General features: G+C 41.6%; 1 protein-coding gene and 1 long non-coding RNA gene across 4 annotated transcripts in view; one reads left to right on the top strand and one right to left on the bottom strand.

Annotated features, from left to right (window-relative positions):
• Magi2 (membrane associated guanylate kinase, WW and PDZ domain containing 2) overlaps positions 1-19,675 on the bottom strand; it is a 1,345,877-nt gene that overhangs the window by 86,073 nt on the left and 1,240,129 nt on the right. For all 3 annotated transcript variants that reach the window (XM_028778110.1, XM_028778109.1, XM_028778111.1), the window contains 3 exons: positions 8,400-8,585; positions 6,940-7,114; positions 926-1,097 (listed from right to left, as the gene is read on the bottom strand). In XM_028778110.1, coding sequence (XP_028633943.1) covers positions 926-1,097; positions 6,940-7,114; positions 8,400-8,585 — 533 coding nt within the window. The remainder of the gene's footprint in view (positions 1-925; positions 1,098-6,939; positions 7,115-8,399; positions 8,586-19,675) is intronic.
• Positions 16,124-17,855, top strand: LOC114630026. Its single transcript, XR_003712754.1, has 3 exons — positions 16,124-16,203; positions 16,946-17,026; positions 17,769-17,855. It is a non-coding gene; the product is annotated as an uncharacterized LOC114630026 (long non-coding RNA).

A 19,675-nucleotide genomic window follows, 5' to 3' on the forward strand; every position in this document is an offset into this window, starting at 1 on the left:
TACAGACTGCTGGTTCTGACTGTATCTTTCAGTTGTACAGACTGCTGAACATCAAGTCGGAGGACACAAAATCAGTTTTTCTTTCCCTGACAATGTTGTGTGTGCAAGACTTCCTGATTATCAATCTACTTAAACTATTTGGGGTTAAAGTTGCCCTTCATTTAATAGTAGGGCACAATATAATCTGATAGAGTGGAAATTGTCCTTAATTTCTATCTTGGTATCTCATTACCAAGTGATGAATGCTTACTAGACACTGAGCTCTGGTCTTGATACCTTTCACAGAGGTTACCATTTACCTTGGTCTGTAAGGGAGATCCAGCCTTGAGGAAATGGAATTCAGACAGGTTAAGGAAGTCTCAGGAGGTATGTCCAACACAACCAATAATGAAAACAGCTGAGCCCTTTGTTGTGTGCACAGGGGTTTTTGGCAATTACAGTGGCTGCAAGGTAGATTATAAAGCCACCCTTGGCTTTGCCCTCTGTATAGAGGCATGGCTCTTTACCACAGAGTGGGGGCAGGAAGCCACTTAGAAACTATGGCTCTGAAAACCCCCCAATGGCTGGAAAATGTAAAATTTTCTGCATTAGCAGTTTCACAGGAGTCTAGCAGAAGTTTAAAAATGACAGTTGACAAGACTGTGTACGTTCTTGGTGTTAGCTGGTTAATTATTATCAAGGATTAGTTCACTGTGACTGCCCACTCACTCCTGACAGGTTCACGGGTGAACTGTTCTGCTTTATTCTGGAAAAGATTTATTCATGCCTTCAAGTTTTGGAGATGCGGGCATGACCCTGATAGCAATACTAGTACCAGAGCTCCAGCTCTCTGCTCCAGCACGATGTCATTTCTGCCTCCCTTCTGTGGCATTCCTTGTACATCAGAACGTCTTGGTGGGGACCCCATGATCTCCAGCAGAGGTACCTGTGGCTGCCGGTAGTCTGACAGAGGGTACTGCCTGGTGTCTGGGGAGTGCTGCCTATAGTCCAAGGGTGGAGGCTGCGAGTAGTCCAGTGGTGGCTGCCTGTAGTCTGTGAAGGGAGGCTGCCGGACGTCTGGTTTCACATCTTGCCTTGCTTTTACTTCTGACCTGTAGCTGGATGAAGGGAAAGGGGTTTACTTTGGTATTTCGGTGCTCTGAGGAGATTAGAACGACTAAGCATAGTCCAGCCACCACAGTTTGTGGGGACCCAAATCCTTGAGTTGGTCTTGCTACATATTTAGGATTAAAGAAGATTAAAGAAATGGCATTATCTAAACATTGTTAACAAATGTTGCATTACACACTTTCATTTGGCTCATCAAGAAATCGACACAAAAGTGATGCTTTGACTAGAACTATGTGGAAAACGCCTCCTGGATATTCTCTCACTTTGGTTATTTAAAAGCTCCACACTCAGTGGGCTAGAGGGAGGGCTGCTTAGTAGTTAACAGCATGCACTGCTCCTGTAGAGGACTACAGTTCAGTGCCCAGCACCCGTGTCACGTGGTCACAAATACTCTGGGGAATTTGACTTTCTTGCACTCCATAGGTACTGTGCTCATGTATACATGTCTACACAGAGACATATTCATGTACACATAATTAAAACAATCTTTAGAATAAACTCAACTCAGAATTATTACAAATCTAAGGAATTAAAATGTCTTATCCCTCTTTCTTTCTTCTACTTTCTCTCTCTATGCTCCCTGCTTCTTCTCTGTCTGTCTCTCTGTCTCTCTCTGACTCTCTCTCTAACACACACACACACATACACACAAACACTCTTATTGGAATGGTATCATTATGTCATATAAGCACAACTGAAATGATCACCAAATAGTTTATAAACATGTTATTAATGACTTGTTTTAAAAAGTTTTATTTATTCTTATTTTATATGTTTACCTATGCATGAGTGTGAGTGTGAGTGTGTGTGTGTGTTTAGCAGCCAGAAGAAAGCATCAGATCCCTGAACCTGGAGTTACAAAGACCTCTGAGACACCATGTGCACACTGGGAACTGAACCCCAGTCCTCTGCAAGAGCAAGTGCTCTGAAACACTGAGCCATTTCTCCAGCCCCAGCCCAGGGTTATTTAACTGTTAAGCTGAAGGAGTGGGAGTTAAGCATGATCATCACTGAATACAAAGCAGGCCCAGGGTCACTAGCTCATTGGGAAAAAATGGAAGCTACTGTAGAAGTTAAAACATGAAAGCACAGCGACCAGGATTGGCACTGGATTCCACTGTGGTCATGTGACAGGAGAAGAGGCAAAATGGCCCAGGGCAACATTCATTTCCAGCTTACTTTTAGTCCTTACATGCTGATAAACACAGAGAGGGCTAATATACTCAAGAGCAACTGAGTAATCTTCAGGCTTTCCCACTGCTCTAAGCTGTGGGGGCTACCAGGTCACAAAGGGCATGCTGGGCAACCCCAGGCTTTGTGGGATCGTAGGCACGGGGGTAAGATCAGCACCACGGAATAGAGACTCTTTAATTTTATACTTTATTGCCTGATGCTGCAGTACAGATGCAGTTAGAGTAAAGCAATATTCTGAAGAGTGAGCAAAATCCTTTTTAAAACTTTTGTTTATTTTAGACAATGCCTAATATGCAGCCCAGGCTGGTCTTGAATTTGTGATATACCACCATGAGCCTTATGAGTGACCAGACTGCAGACGTGTGCTACCTACCATGCCTTGTGGAATTAAGGAAATACTTCGAACAGAAAAAAAGGTTCATAGATTGTAGAATTTTACAATCATCATTAGACAGGGTCTTCAATGGTTTATGCTCTTACGGGTGCTGATTACTAACAAATATCTTTTTAGAAGTGCACCTAAGCAGTTACCACTACTATAACTCAATATTTGCAGAGGCACGGTGGGAATGTAGGAAAACAGCCATGTTTACTGGGCTTCTTGGGAGTTAGTAGGTAGTTTCAACCACCCCTCTGAGTAGGCTGCATTTATTACTTAACCCTGCAGAGGGGGGAGACACTCCTTCCACGAGTTGTATAAATCAGGCTTTGCTTTATCCCCCACAGTTCCTTCGCCTACTGAGGTGCAAGCTGTGAACAGAATCTTTTAAAGTACGATTTGAATAAGATGCTTAGCTATGCAAAAGCGAGCATTAAACAAAAGGGGAGGAACTGGGTGACATTTGCCAGTGTGTGTTGGTTCCCTTCTAGAAATCACTAGCTTTGTAGTTTGGGTGTCGTGCTATTTTAAGTTATAGCCGAGCCACTTTATTTTTATGATCTGTATGGTATTGGTATGAAATATCTATTATGCGTTCTGTTTCCAACCAGCTGTGTCTCGAGGTACGGTGAAAGGGGATGAAATTCGAGAATCTCCCCAAAGATTAGACAAATGACTAGAAATAGAACTGGTGAAGCTTGCTGCAGCTGTCGTCTTGGCCACTGATTGGCCACCGAGCATCAAACGCCCCTCTCTTCCGCTGCCATGTGTCAGGATGCGAAGTATTCTTTAAAAAGAAAATGTACTTAATTTTTTATGAACGTTGCTAATTTTGAGTGATACATGGGTTAGAGTAAAAATTGGGTTGGGCTGCATAAGTGAAACATTTCCCTTGGTGGGAAATCTAGGGTTAGATTATTAAAAATTAAGAGGACAAGCCAGGCTCTTGGCTAGGAAACTGGGTAAGTTGGTGAAGTGCTTGCCGTATGAACGTGAGGACCTACATTAATCCAGGCACAGCAGCCTGTGCTTGTGATCTCAGCACTAGTGAAGAGAAATGGGAGGGTCCAGGGGCTTTGCTGGCCTTATAGTCTAAACAACTAGTGAGTTCTGGGTTCAGAGATAGACTCTCTTTCTAAACAGTAAGATGCAAACTCGGTTGAGAAACATACCCAATGAACCTCTGGCCTCTGCACATGCTTGGAGATGCATGCCACCTACAAATGGATACCTTACAGAGGAAGATGCATGCATGTACACACACACACACATGCACTCTCACATACACATGTGTGTGTACTCTTAAAAGTTATTTTACGTATAAAGGAAGATCACCAACCTAGTTCTTGTAGCTGTTAATTTTATTGCTAAAGATACTTTGAGATGATAGAGACAGATAGCAAATAGTAAATTCTAGTGAGCTTTTATGGTGTGCTAAAGTTCCAAGGCTAAGAAATGCTGCCCAGGAGATCTGGCAGAGAATGTGAGTCTTTTCTGAACCATTTCCAGGGGAAAATGAGAGCTTAAGACCTATAGGTAATTAATGATGGCTTGGAGAGGAAGAGCTCTTCCCCAGTGATGAGTTTCGTGATTGGTTATCCAATACTGAGTGGTCAGCGCTAGAAGCCTACACATTCAGGCAACACTGAAGTGACCCAGCAGGCTGCATTTATGTGTTATTTGCTTATATATATTTTCATATATATACCAGTAGTAGTTAAAGAGTGGGAGGCTGATAATTTGGGAGAGGAGCTGGGGATGGGAGCAGCAGGAAGGAGGAACGGAAGAAACGATTTATTTATATTTTAACTAAATTTAGAAAAGAATCATTTCCAGCTTTGAGTATCTAGGTTCAAGGTGTTTGAAGGAAGACATTTTCCAGTGCTCTTCCATGGGCCTTGTGGTTTTAAATGGCAAAGATCAATTGGCCTTGTTGGAGAAGAGAACTCTGTTCTTAATACTTAGTTTTGGAATATATTCTATAATCATTCTTTTCTTTTTAATTTTCTCACTTTCACTTATAATTATCTTAGAATTATTCTGTAATTCCTGAGAACTCTGGGAAGCATAAGAAGTTAATATGGGAGAATGCTATCCTGCTCTTGCATAGGAAATGGGTCACTCTGACATATAGGTGGGCATACCTTGTGTAGAAGAACTTGGTATATGAACTGCTTTGGCAGCATTTCTAGACTGGTGTACAAATAGGCACAGAGTTTTTCTTTGACACCATGGCAAACTTTGGAGGAGGGTATGAAAACATTTCTAATATTTGTAAAATCATTGAATTGTTTTGCTCATCCATACATGAATCTCCAGTTACAATAAAAATATAAGCCAGGGAACCTGGGCACAGGCCTATTAAAGGTTCTTAATGTTACTGAAACAAATAAGGTGGTGATTTATAAAATTTTGAATCAGGTAAATATGCTAATACCAGATTTGGGAAATATTTTATTTTGTGGTCAAGGAAAAGGTGTTTGCAAAGACCATTGCTTCCATGAGAGGGAGAGAGGGGGCCGTAGTTGTAAGCTAGGTGCCTACAGTGGCTTAGCCAGCTGTTCTCCCCAGGGACCTTTAATATACTCTCAGGCTTTGCTCATCACAGTGGGAGAATCTTTTCTGGAGAGATGATGGCCAGTGGACCAGGAGAATTAACTAGCTAGTAGAGATGAGATTACCCATCCAAGTCGAGAAGCAAGACCCAAGTTCAGGGCAGTTGCATTCTGAAAGAAGTTGTGGGTTACAACACTCATCTACAATAGCAAAGCCAAGAGCAGGAGTCTGAGACTGTGAGGGACTGCAGGTGTGCCCAGACCCTCCCTCTGGACTCTCTCAGATGGATCCTGAGGAAAGCCAGTGCAATCTGCACTAGTAACACATGGCGTTGGCAAGCACAGCTGGGGCTCATTACTGAGGCAACCAGGACTTAACTCTGCTTTCGGGCTGTCAAGCTCTTACCTCTGCATCATTTGCTCAATGGGGCTTCTCTTTTCCTGAGCATACGTTTAAAACATAAGCAGCCAAGGATGGCCAGGCACTCAGTTTTCCATGAAAGCACATGGGGAAATCATAGCAGAATGAGTTTTATGGAAATGTCACCCCTAGCACAGAGAAAATCACTGTTCTGAAGTAGTGTGAGTGATGGGACCAGAGAGCTCTGAATATAGAAAGTTTGTCTCCATCTTCACTGAGTGGGGGTTGGGGAGGGCACACTGGAAGCAGCTGTCCTGAAAATGCTGGACACGAAAGGGTAAGGGGCACTCACATTCAGATATGTTCGATTTTTCTCCTGTTGGAAGGAAGAAAACCATGTGAGACCATTCCCTTACCTACTTCTTGAATGGCTCAACCCAAGCCAGGTTTTCTGTTGCACACTAGTCACAATTTTATATTTCACTTCTGTCTTCTAGAGCCTCAAAGAACCTTACTCATGTTACTAGTACAGGAGGTCCCTATGTCTGGGACAGATGATTCTCACTAGGCTGTGGGGAGGACAATCTAAAGTTATAATTGGCTAGGGGTCCTGCTACCTCTCCTGCCCTCAATGCTGTCATTGTGATTGTGGCTCAGTGGTTTTATCCAGACCCTCTTTTCACTCTTTTCCCTGCCAGCCTCCTGGCTGTTTCCCCTCTAGGAACAAGTGAGAGTTTCAGAAAAGAGAACCCAGTGATGAAATTTGCTGGTCTGGAACCTATAGAAACTCCGCACTCTACTAGGACAGACCTGAGGACCTTGAATCCTCTTACCAGAGCTTCAGGGGTGGCTTCTGTCACCCTCTATGGGCTCATCTCAAGCTCCCCCCGTACCCTAGTCTACAACAACCCTGGCCTTGGAAAACCATGCTTGACTCTCTCTCCTGCCAGAGGACCTTTCCTGGGTTCTTATTCTAGAAACTCCTTAATGCTCTCAGGTAGTTAACCCCAGCTTGTCTGTGAGGGCTCAGCACTTCTGCAGAGAAGCTTCTCCTACCTTGCAGGGCAGATGTTGAGTTACATTTACTAATGAAACAATATATTTAGCACATATACACATTCTCTCTCTGTCTCTCTCTCTCTCTCTGTCTCTCTGTCTCTGTCTCTCTGTCTCTGTCTCTCTCTCTGTCTCTGTCTCCCCCCACCTTCTGAAATCATCTAAATGTCCACACAGTAATTTAAGTTGCATGAAAATCTCTTTCCCAGCTATGTCCTAAACAGTTCTCAGGGATTCACCTCCCCTGCCTCTCAGAGTTAGAGAAGTCAGAGGTGAAGCATTACCTATTTTCATGTCCTTGCAGCTGGAGAGGTTGAGGAGGAGCTGGCTGTGAAACCGGGCTGTTGGGGGTGGCTGGGCTTGGCTGGGCCAGAGGGCTCTGCTGGGCCAGAGGGCTGTGCTGCTGGGCCATGGGGCTCTGCTTCTCTGAACTGGGTGCTGATGTTGGGCTGTTGAGCTCTGATGGGGAGTCAAGGCAACAGATGTGGTTAGGTTAGCATCTGATCAGAGGCAAGAGTAAACAGAGGCTGAGGCTTGGTGCCTCCTCGGTCATTTTGGTTTCTGTGGGGGGCTTTTCCCTATCAGGTTAAACTTAGGAAGGTCCACACCATTCCTGGAAGGAGTGTTCTTATTGTTACTGGGTAAAGTTATGAGCAGTGTTGCCATTTTGTTGAAAGGAAAGGTCACAGAAGCAAAACCAACTAAGTAAAAACAATGTGTTAAAACTATGAGAAAACTATTCAAAGGGACAAACATAGAAAGAACACAGTCTAGTATTCTAAAAATATAGGAATTTCTCGCTGAAATGTTCTAGCTAACACCTTTTGATGGTTTAAGAAGTTTCTCTTCCTTTCTTTCCTTTTCAATATAGCCTCACTCATCCTGAATTGGCCGTTCTTACTCCACCTTCCAAGGAGCTGGGTTAATGGACTATGTGTGTTACCACTCCCAGTTCAAGAACTCTTACCAGGTTTCCAAAGTGCAGGTAGGCAGCTAGCTGTCTGTACAAGCTAATGAATACTGTTACAACCTCTTCTCTGGTCCCTTGCCAGTCTTACTGAGAGTCATCTGTAAAGTTCTCCAGAAAGAAAAAAGCATTCTGCACACAGGGAGATTCATAAAGCTATTCAAAAACTGCTTCTTGTTTTTTTCATAACAATATACAATTTCAATGAAAATGACCGTCATGTGTTAGGGTAAAGCCAGAACCAATACTGCAGACTGAGAGGGTGGAGAAGCATGGAGGGGCTGTAGCACACAATGTTGCTCACAGTTCATTTTCTCTGACTTGTCTATACAGATTGGTGTTTTCAAATGACAGACACAAACTATGGCCATTATTGTCTGTCTGTCTGTCTGTCTGTCTGTCTGTCTGTCTATTTTTGTAGTTGGGTAACAAAGGGAGGTGGCCTATTTGCATCCTGACATGAACCGGTTCTCTGTCTACTCCATGTGTTTTAATATTATCTCTCACCCTTGTCACTCTTCACACTTTGGATCAGATAATCCTTCGTGGTGAAACACTGTCCTGAGCATCATAAGGATGTTTCAAAGTGTCTCTGACGTCTACTAAGTAGCTGACAGTCATATCCCTGATCCAACCACGACAGTTAAAACTGTCTCTAGACAGTACCAGGTACTCTGCAATCAGCCTAGTTGGGAGCTTCTGTTTTAGCATCGAAGTCTGGTGGCTGGCTACTGTGTCTACAGTCTGTTTCTCTGGAAGGCCACCTCAGGCACTCACCCTCCTGAGGAATGATGCGAAGGGTGACACTGAGCCCCGCATCCTTGATGAGCTTCACGATGTCAGCGTGAGGCATGTTGATGATAGACTGGCCGTTGACTGCTAGGATCCGGTCGCCCACTTTGAGTTTGGCACAGCGATCTGCAGGGCTCCCGTCAATGATTCGTCCGATTTTATGGGGCACAGCTAAAAAAAAACCCCAACAGAAACAGGTATCAGGGACATCACCAGCACATGTTCTACCTTTAAGCCCCAGCCTAAGACAAACGGTGCAACGTGGTAAGTTTCTCCCCTCATCAATATCTTTGGCTCCACATCACAACTTTTCTACTAGCTGTGGTTCTGTGTATACTATTGAGACCTAAGTTCCTTAACTCAAGTCCTTCACAGCACCTGAGGCTCTTGAGTTTTGAGAGATATCAAACTCATGTGAGGATTTGGGCCATATTCTAGCCTCAGAATCTGAGTGTCTAGATGAGAGAGCAGGACCACGGATTTCTAAGCATCTTCTTGGGAAAGCCTGGTACATACCAGTGCTTGAGAGTCACAGGTGTGGCACAGTGTGCAAAAAGAGCTCAAACTTGGGAGACAATGGTGCAGAAAGGTACAGAAAAGGACAGGAACTTAATTTATATCTCCTTTTTATTGAGTGGAGGAAAGGGGAGATCTCTCAGTACCTATCAATCCAGCAGCTACCTGGCAAAGTGGCAGAATTTACCATCTCTCAGCTCTGCTTTAGTTTCAGGGCAACATGGTTTTCCATCATTTTTCCCTTTCCACTTCATAAGGTGACCTTGGGAACATGCTAATGTCAAGTGCTAATTTCTTGAATCTGAGACGCCATTGGTGGCAAAGACACATTTGGAAGGATCACAAGAAATAAAAATAGAAAAAAGAAAAAAAAAAGAAACCTACCCTTTAAACAATGTTCTTCTATTAACCAGAAGATTTATTCCAACTGTTGAGAACTTAAAATATTTTGAAGGTCTTACAGTTGGCATAACTTCTACACATTTCTTTAAAACAATGAACACATTCTACTTTTGACTTTTGTTTATATGTTTGAGAAGAACCAGATACATGGGGATGCAAATTTTTCTAGCAAGTTGATTGACATTTAGTGTAAATGGTGGTGGTGGGGGAACCTACCAAGGTAACCATGTTGGCGGTCACATCTCAACAGTACACAGCGTCCCTGTGTGTCCCTTTTTAGAGCTTGTATTCTAGGAAACTGTTGATGAGTCGGGAACAAAGAGCAGAAAACAGAGAAAGGCACAGTCCACCGTTCAGTCTCTAAGGATGGCTACACCTTGAACTATCACTTTTGTGCATTTGTTACAGTGAAGGGCGGAATTATCAACTAATGACCATAGAGAGGAAGGACAATCAGGGGGTTAATGAACTAGGACCTTGCTCACTCTGTACTGTGAAAGGTTACAGACAGCATAGACAAATATTGGCCAAGCTTGTGTCCCTGAAGTGAAACTCATCAGGTTTGAGCCCAAACACATTTATATTTCCTATAAAGCACTAATGGGTTTAATTAAGAGAGCACTATTTAGAGTTTACTAATGATTATCTTGGAGTCATAGGCTATATTTCTCAGGCAGAAATGTAATAACAGCTACAGGTTCAAAAAAAAAATGTAAGGTGGCCCATGAGGCAGAGCCCAGGCTGAAGCCTTGAGTTTAATCTCCTGATCTCACAAGAGAGGCCTGCCTCTGCAGACTAGTCATCAGATCTCCACAGGAGCACTGTGATTCTCGTGTGTGCATACACACATCATCCACACAGGCACATGCATGGACATGCACACACATACTAAAAAGAATAAATGCAAGAAATTATGTAGGCATTGCAAAGTATTTAGCCGTCAATCATAATTAGGAGGAGAATTTTTTTCTGCCTTGTTTTCCCCTTCCCGTACTTAATAGTTCTTGGAATGACCAGACATGATTTGGCCTTCCTGCCCATAAATATGACTATCCTGTTGTCTATCCTGTGATATTTGGGAAGTTGCCTAAAATCTCTTAACTGTTTTCTAACTGTTATTGGGATAATACCATCACTGACCTCACAGTGGTTCTGAAGGCTGGATGAGCCATTGTATGAAGGTAGATAAAAGAATAGTGCCCAGTCCTGGAAGTGTTAACTATCATCCTTTTATTACTATTTCCTTTCAAATACTCCTTACATAACCATTGTGATCACGCTTTCCCTCCTTCCCTCCTTCCCTCTTTCCCTCCCTCCCTCCCTCCCTCCCTCCCTCCCTCCCTCCCTCTTTCTTTCCCTCTCTCCACCCCACTCTGTGTGTGTCAACCTGGTTTCTTTCTATATGAGATAACTAAAACTAAAGGCATATGAAGAATACCATTCTCTAAGCATCACACAGGAAATAGATTCATTTGAGAAAAAGAGAAGTGTTTTAGGGATTGGATCAATACTAAATGAGGCCAAATCTGTCTTTCTCTAATTTTTTTCCCATTACAATTATTGCACATATTTGTTGAAAACACCAACTTGACAATAATAGTTTATTATTCAAAGGAAAATAAACGTAGTGCAGATCTCTTGGTGATCAACCATCATTTTTATTGAGAGCTAATAACAATTCCTTCTACCTCTTTTGAGTATTTGCTAACACGAAATGAACACTTTGTTAAATGATATTTATTTATTTAATATTTAAATTTATTTTTACTTAAATTTATTTGACATGAACATTAAAGTTTAACATTTAATTTAAAACTTATTCATACATGTAGTTATATTTATATGCACATAATGTAGCCCTTTAATCCAGTCACGTAAATGATATCATTATGAGTTTTCAGTGGAACAAATGGTAGCAGACAGTAGTTAGTAATTTGTTCCAGGTCACAGAGAGCAAATAGGGCTCAGAGCCCCGGTGATCCAGGCTCCAGTCATCAGAGGTCTTGGTGGACCTAACCTGCCTCTTTTGGCTTTTCTTGATGTTTGGCTTTGGACATAATGATGTTTGGGAAAGAAATGATATGTTAGTAGATAGAAATTATAATTGGAAACCCAAAGTTATAGAGAAAAAAATTGCATCTTTCCTATTTAATTATTCATCCTATAGCATATTTCTTTGTAATACACTTTGTACCCTCCTAGAGATGAATCACCTGCTTTGTCATTGGCCAACATACCACATATCTTATAGACACTCAGAAAAAGTCTCTTTGCCTGGATTCTCGCCATTGTGAGTTCTAAAGGCTGAGATCCCTGGGGTCTCTGGTGACGTTAGATATGATGTTAGACGGTGGCCTTCCTCTTTCTTTGCATGGACTCTCTTACTGGATCTCTGTGGCCTACTCAAGGTCTCTGGGCTTCATCAAAGTGGACTGGGTCAGTCAATGAGTACGTGGAGTTCTGCCTAATGTCGGTTCCCATGAAGGTGTTGACTACCTGTAAAACTTGACTTTTGGATAACTACAATGTATTTATCCACCTATTTGTTTGAGACAGGGTCTTGCTTTGTTGCCCCAGTTGGCTTGGATATCTCTGCATCCCAGAGTGGTCTCACATCTCTCCTCTCTGCCTTGCTTCCAGAGTGCGGGGATTATAGGCACGCACCACCACGCTCAGCTGCTTTCTTCCTGTGCGGAATCCCAGGAGGAAGGATCGTTAGCTTGCTCCCTGTTCTCCTTTCTCACCATTTCAGCATTTTCATTGCACATCCCTTAGGTGTTTTTCACCTCAGAGGAAGGAAAGCTTGCCTTGGTGTTTACATTTAATTATCTCCCTGTTATCCTGGGAAGTGGCCTCATGTATGGAGGACAACCCTGGACGGCAGGAGTGGATCTGCATCAATCCTGGCTCATTTACAAGACGAGTGATAGTTCTCAAATGAGTGTGACAAATACTTCACAGGCAATCAATACCAAACACTGCCATTACATCACCAATCCACTAACTAGCAAAGGTTAAACATTAGCTTGGACAAGTCAGGGAAGTTTGGTTGGGTTTTGAATCTATAGCCTGACTTTTTTTTTTTAAATATTGGATGATTCCAGTTGTTTTTCTTTCACTAAACTGTGAAAATTATTTATTGCATAGTTTTGAAATTGTAGGTTGGGGCAGGAGGATAGCTCATCAGCGCTTGTACAGCCTGCCTAGTAACAGGTACTATGCTAGGCTCTTTGGGGGAAAGAAACATAAGAACACACAGATTTGTCCCCAGGAAACTCAGTCATGTTGGAGAGATCAGAGATAAGCATAAAAATATTTAAAGCAACTCATAAATACCAAGCCCACTGTAAAGGTGGATGCAGCAGAAGACAGAGGAGGGTTAAGTACTAGGTCCAAGTGTAGACTCAGAGCAGTAAAGAAAAAAAAAGGCTTCCCTAGGGAAGATGGAACACAAGTGTCCCTAGATACACTGTAACTCCACAGTAATACAGAAAAGCTTTGATGGCAAAAGGGAGACGGGCCATCAGTTTCAGGATAAGGGAAGCCAGGAGAGATATTTTGCCTGCTTCGCTGTCTTAGCTGCCTGAGATGATGCTGTTAGCTCAGTTCCTATGGATAGGAACTATGGATATGGATATCCTATGGATAGCTCTTTAATAGCTAGTAAAGACTCCTAGTGATTTTCTGTCTCCAGAAACTTAAGCCTACTGAGCCTTTCTCCAGCTTTCATCTCTTCTTTCTAGAAGCTCTGGATTAGTATATTCTCATATGACAAACCCACCCAACTAGATGTCCTTTCCTGAAGAGTGGTCAATTTCCTTTGAAAGAGTTTTTCTTGCTTGCCAGTGGATTGAAGAAAAGGGGAAAACATTTTAATTTAACTAAGAAAAATAATGGCAAAATTAAGAAAAACTTGTCTGTGTGACTTGTTTTCTTCTAGAAGTCTATGAAATTCAATATTCCAAGATTAAAAGCATCTTCCCTGAAATTCATAGCCAATTGCTTTGCAAAATCTCAAATCGAACAGCTGGTGTTTTAAGGACTGCATATTTCCCGAACATCCATGAGTCATTCTCTTGTGGCTGAATGGTTTAGTTGCCCTGAAGTTGGTAATGGGCAGATGGTCAGACAGGGGAATGGGAAGGAAGCCCATCACTGGCAATTTGGGAATCCAGCTGAACTCATGCTTCCATGAGTAAAAAGGATCCTACAGATAATATTAATTATATGGCTATAGAGAAGCATTCCTTAGGCATATGTTACTGCTAATGCTTTTATTTTATATCAATTAAAAGAGTTCTTTTTAGCTATGTATTGACAAATGAATGGGTAATGGAAAGAAATTTCATTGCACTGGAAATAGTAAGAAATGGTGGCATTATTATTCCAGCTTAGGTCATAAAACTGACCTAGAATGGTTTTGGTGTTTGGAAAGATTTGATAGGGCTATCGACAGAGTTAATTCCATGTGCATGTGACCTGTGCAGCCACCTAAGTTCCCACATTTAGAGAGCCTAGTATTTGGTTTTATGGTTTGCCATCTAGGTACTCTGTAAATTTTAGGCAGGGACACTATATTTTCGTGTTGTATTGGGCTCCAAGAATTCTAAAATTGGTCCTATGTAGCTGTGTTCACACAGTTTCTTTGTTGCAACACCACTGTTTTTACTGTCTGCCATGAAATATGTAAATGAAAATATGGTACAGGAATCAAGAAAAATCACCAGAAGGATGGGTGTGGTGGTTTGAATATGCTTGGCCCAGAGAGTGGCAGTGTTAGGAGATGTGGCCTTGTTGGAGGAAGTTTGTCACTGTAGGTGTGGGATTTGTGGCTTCTCTCAGCTGCCTGAGGATATCAGTCTTCTCCTTTCTGCCTTCAGATAAAGATTTAAAACTCTCAGCTCCTCCTGCACCATGCCTGCCTGGATGTTGCCATGTTTCAGGCCTTAATGATAATGGATTGAACCTCTGAACCTATAAGCCAGCCCCAATTAAATGTTGTCCTTCATAAGAGTTGCCTTGGTCATGATGTATCTTCATAGCAATGGAAATCCTAGCTAAGACAGTGAATGTGAAGAAAAGAATAAGCACTTTATGGCTACATTTCTCATTGTGATATCACAGGAAAAGGTGGTTCAACTAGTTTCTGCTAAGTATGCACTTAAATATTCTTGAGTTTAGAGTCAGATTTTGGTGGTAGAGTGTATGTGTAGCACACAGAAAACTCCAGATATAACACTCAAGACTCTCATGCCTAAAAGGTTAACACTTTATTCTTCATATTCAACAAGCCTAAAGTGACCTTACCTTTCTCAACTCATGGTGAAAATCATTCTTATATAACAAGTCATTCATTCCTAGATCTTCTGCAAAGCAAATGTTCTTTTGTAATTCTGTTTAAGTAGGCTAGTATATACCACACGAAGTCAATACATATTTTGAGAAGATTATGTATTCTTTGAACCTATGTCTTTAGAGTCTGACAATATGTCCAGATATTATGGTGTTAAGAACAAAGGAAACATAGGCATGATCTTCGAGCCAGTGGATGGGTGAAGCACAGGTAGCTAAAGAACAGGAAAACAGGTACCTTTTCTTCTATAGAGGTATTTATTGTTCTCTGAATATCCCTGGAAGTTATATCACCAACTCCTAGGTAGTAGCTGCAATTCCTTTTACAATTGCTTTGGTCTAAAGGTAGCAATAGAAAATTTGGTGCTACTGATCCAAATGTTAATCTTCTTCATCATGTTTATACTTTTACTCAAAGCTGCAGAAAAATATAAACATTTTCATCATTCAATAAACCTTCAAGCCTGTGTTTCCAGGCTAGGAGTAGCAGCTGCTGCTGTGGTTATTGATTGGTTGAGTTCAAGCTGTCTCAGTGAATAAAGCTGTGACTTCTAGGAAGACTGCTTACAAAATAGCAAACTGATTTGGTAATGATGGTAAGATAGGGAATTTTTTATATTAAGGATTTCTTTCTTACAATAGCAAGTTGTCACATCCTCAGCAACAACACAGGGACAATGATAGAAGCATGAGACCCAGGAAACAATCGCAGATATGAGGTATAGTACTGCTACAGTTTGAATGCATGTCCTTAAGTTCCTAAGTAGGAAACTCAGCCCTCAAATTCACATGTTGGTGGTATGGGGGGGGTTGCTAGGTAACTAGGATGGATGGGTTCATGAACATGGAGCCCAAGTACTGTACTAGTGCATTTTAGAGTGAATTATACAGGTGTTCTAGGAAACATACATGAGAGAAAGTGATTTCGTCAATTCTTAATGTTTGAAAATGCCATCATGTTTGGCTGAATTATATCTTACAGAACTATCTTCAGTTCTAGACTAAAGGCCAGTTTTCCTCAGAAATTTTCCAGTGTCTTTCTAACTTAGTATCCAGTGTTGTTGCAGTTAGCCTGTTCTGCATACATGTATTCAACCAAGGTTAAAGGCCTTTGAAAAAGAAAAACTATGTCTGTACCAAATACGTGCATACTGTGCTTCTCATCATTATGAGTTTTGTCTTGTTCCTAAATTAAATCACAACCATTTATAAAATGTTAATATTGATTTATGAGTTGTAAGCAGTCTAGAGATAATTTGAAGTATGTGGGGGACACGTATAGTGGCCATCCCTTGTAGAATAGATGACTTGGGCATCTATGTTGGTCGACAGCACGGGTACCTGGGAGCCGTCTCCATGGACACCGGGAAGTGTCTGTATTGAGTCTCAACCTATTAGAGTTTCTTGCTCCTTAAATTTAATGCACTTGTGTTTCTTTTAGGGACATGGAGAAATGCTTAATAACTCCTGTCTCTGAGCCGTTTGTGTCCTGAAGTTCTGCTGTAGTGCACTTGATGTGGTTGGTATAAGGACTTGTTTCCATTAGAAACTTGGGAGCATTCATTATAGAATGTCTTTGACAATTCCTATTGTGTTTCTCCGCCCTCTTTTTCTATGACTCTTGATTAGATAGGGCCTCCAGAATTGGTCTGCAATTCTCTTAACATTTCTCTCAGACTTCCTGCTTCTTTTTTTGTTCTGTTTCATGTGAGAGTTCATTTATTTTTTTTAATCCCCCAATGCTTATACTAAAAATCTAATTTAGTCATGATAATATTAATATCTAAGAATTCTTTCTTTAACAATATTGCTTTTTTAAAAATAAAACATAGTGTTCTGCTTTTATGTGATTAGTTTAGACAGTTGGGAATCACAGAAGACCCTAAAATTTTCAGTAAATTTCTGTTTATTAAAGATTTCCAGTATGTGATATTCTATAATAACAGTACAACATTGACTAGGATGGCTGTATTCTTGCTGTACCCTTATCAATTTTTACTTATTTTTCTGCCTCCATTTTTTTTTTTTTTTTTTGAGATGCTGAGGATAAAGCTCAGGGCCATGTGCAGCCAATCGCTGGCACTTGTTTTTCTACTGAAAACTGCTTGGGCACTGTTTATTTATTTACTCTGTGCGTGTGTGTGTGTGTGTGTGTGTGTGTGTGTGTAAGTGCCTTTACCATCTGAGCCACCTCACTAACCCTGCTGATGTTTTGATTAAAAACAACTTCATGTTTGTTTATTTTGTCCTGGGTTTTACAGCTCTCTGAGCCTCTCAGAATTCCTAAAGACAAAGAATGAGGATATAGTCCGTCTGTATGTCTTTGTTCTCTGACTTGCAAAGTAAGTTGCTACTTTTTTTAACCTTTAACAGGTCCTGTCCACTCATGCCCTGCCCACTCCTGTCCCACTTTTCCCACTCCTGCCCCACCTACTCTTGTCTGGCCCCACTCCACCCCTGCCCTGTCTACTCCTGTCCTGCCCCATCCCACTTCTGCCCCGCCCACTCCTGCCCCATCCCACTTCTGCCCCTCCTACTCCTGCCCCATCCACTGTCCATTCCGGTTACACCTACAGCAGCTGACACCTTTCCTACTCATTCATTTACTGTAGTACAATGGGGTTTGAGAAATCAGAGGCGATAAACAAAATTTCATTTTGCTACCATCAATCAGCAAATGGGAAAATATCAATTAAAAAACCTTCAATCAGTTGCTGCGATTAGTACTTTGGGGGCTCTAGTAAGAGATTTGGAATCCACTTGAAATACAAATGTGAAATAATTATGAATTCAAACTGAATACAATTTCTGTTGCTTGTCTCCTGTAGCACAGAAAGATAGAAATACAAACGTCTTTCCGAGTACTTACTAAATGTTATACAATTACATCTTATCAACACGGGCTTGGGGCTAAAATGTTCAATAAAACCACACTTTCTCTCCTCCGTATCGGTAGCCTTTCGAAGCACAGGAGACTTAGCCCATTAGTGTTTCTGGCTCTGAGTGATTTCTCAGCGGCCCAGTAGGGATGGCTGACGGCTACAAGCAGGTGCCGCTGACAAATCCCGTTTCTCATTCTTACAGATGCCGTGCATTCTGTCTCTTGCCAGCTCCTTTTCCTTCGCAGCCTCTGAAATTGTGTTTTGTAAGAAGTCACTTGCCTATCACCACATGGTTCTCTGTTACAATCGGCAAATGTCGAAAGCAATCAGCTGCAGTATCAGCTTTCCATCGGATTCCCCCGAGCCCCAAGGCAGATAATAACTTCTTGCAATATTTTCTTAATGTAAATGGAAACAGATACTAACCCAGGCAAATGATCCCTCCTGAGCCAGCTGTCCTTTGCAATATGTGATCCCCAAGATTACATGAATATTTATTGGCTCTTCAGGTTTTTTTTCCCCCACTGAAGCCAAAGTTTCACTAACAGGGTATAGCATGCTTTAACTTGAAATGGTGCAATTTTGCATGACTAAAAAAAAAAAACCTCAAATATGAAAAGGCTCTAAGCGAAGGGCCCAGAAGCTAGGAGATCATGCATTAACTTTGAAAACAACTTGTAGTGTGACCTCCGAGTGGTTAACTGAATTGTGTCAGCACGTGAGAGTTCCGCGTGTGGGTCTCTTCTTCCTAAGCACCACACCCCGTAGCTTATTTTCCGCCTCTGTTTATGGATATTTTCTTTCACCACTTGTATTTGCAGTACTGCAGCTACACACATTATCACTTCTAACTAAACAATGCTTTACATACTATGTTTCTGCAAAAATTTTCTGAGATTGTTATTGCAAAATGACTTTTTTTCCCCCGCTAAAATGAGAAATGCAGACGGTCCAGGGAGTCCCCAGATGTATGCAGCAAGATGACAATTATCCTCCAGGGAGAAAAGACCAAGAGCAAAATCATACTTCACTCAAGATGTATAGACAGAACAAAACCAAAAACCAAAAACCAAAAAAAAAAAAATGACAACGTTTTTAGTGTTGTTGGTCTCTAGGGAAAAAGTATAATGTAAAGTTGAAGTGAGATACTGCTTTGTGCCTTCTGGGATGGTTAATGTGTCTAACATGAAATGATCTCAAAGTGGGAAAGCCTGGAAATAATTTCAAAGCATCTAGCACTTCTATCCAAGCCACTGAGGACCAGGCATCCCATGATCCATCACTCTCATCCACAATACTTACCAAATGAAAATATCTTCGCATGCTCTTTTGAAAATAGTGAGCCTGGTTTCACACAAAGCCTTACAGGAAGATGCCTATCAGCTCTATTTGTGATTATTCCAAGCAGGAAGCAACCCCAAAGTCCGTCATCTAATGACTGATAAACTGTGGCACATCCATACAATGGAGAACTATGAAATCATGCAAACCAAATATTGGTACAAGAGACAACACCAGCAAAGCTAAAATGAATTATGTGAGATGCAAAATGTCAGAGCCAGGGGCTCGGTACAACCATTTTATACAGGGTAAGGTAAAATAGTATAACAGAAAAAAATATCAGTGGTTCACAGAGGCAGGTAGGTGTGAGGCCTTATGACTTCGTTTTGACCACAGCTGTAAAACTAAACATACTCATTAAAAGATAGACTACCAGTTACACTACAGTTTACAGATTTCTATTCTACTGAAATCAAACCTTTAAAATCAAACAAGAGGAAAGAGTTGAGAAACAGAGTGTTGAGGGGCTCTGGGAATCACCGGAGAGGAAATGCTATGTAATCTGGGTTTGGCAAGGCACATAGGACCCTCCCAAATGGTGGTGTGGAGAGGGGAAATATCACGACCACCTGTGCTGTCACTTGCAGATCTGTGGGTTAGTGAGATCTGTTATGTGTAGAGCCGAGCAGCAGGGGATACAAACACCAGAGAGCCTGGCACCTAGGAGAGAGGACAAATCATGGAAGGTCACACCTGCTGTGCAGGTCACACCTGCTGTGCAGGTTCTGGCTTTAATCTGAGAGCCGAATGAGTGCTGCTTATCATGGA

This window comes from Grammomys surdaster, unplaced genomic scaffold, assembly GCF_004785775.1.
Source record: "Grammomys surdaster isolate TR1022 unplaced genomic scaffold, NIH_TR_1.0 325, whole genome shotgun sequence".
NCBI classification, from domain to species: Eukaryota; Metazoa; Chordata; class Mammalia; order Rodentia; family Muridae; genus Grammomys; species Grammomys surdaster.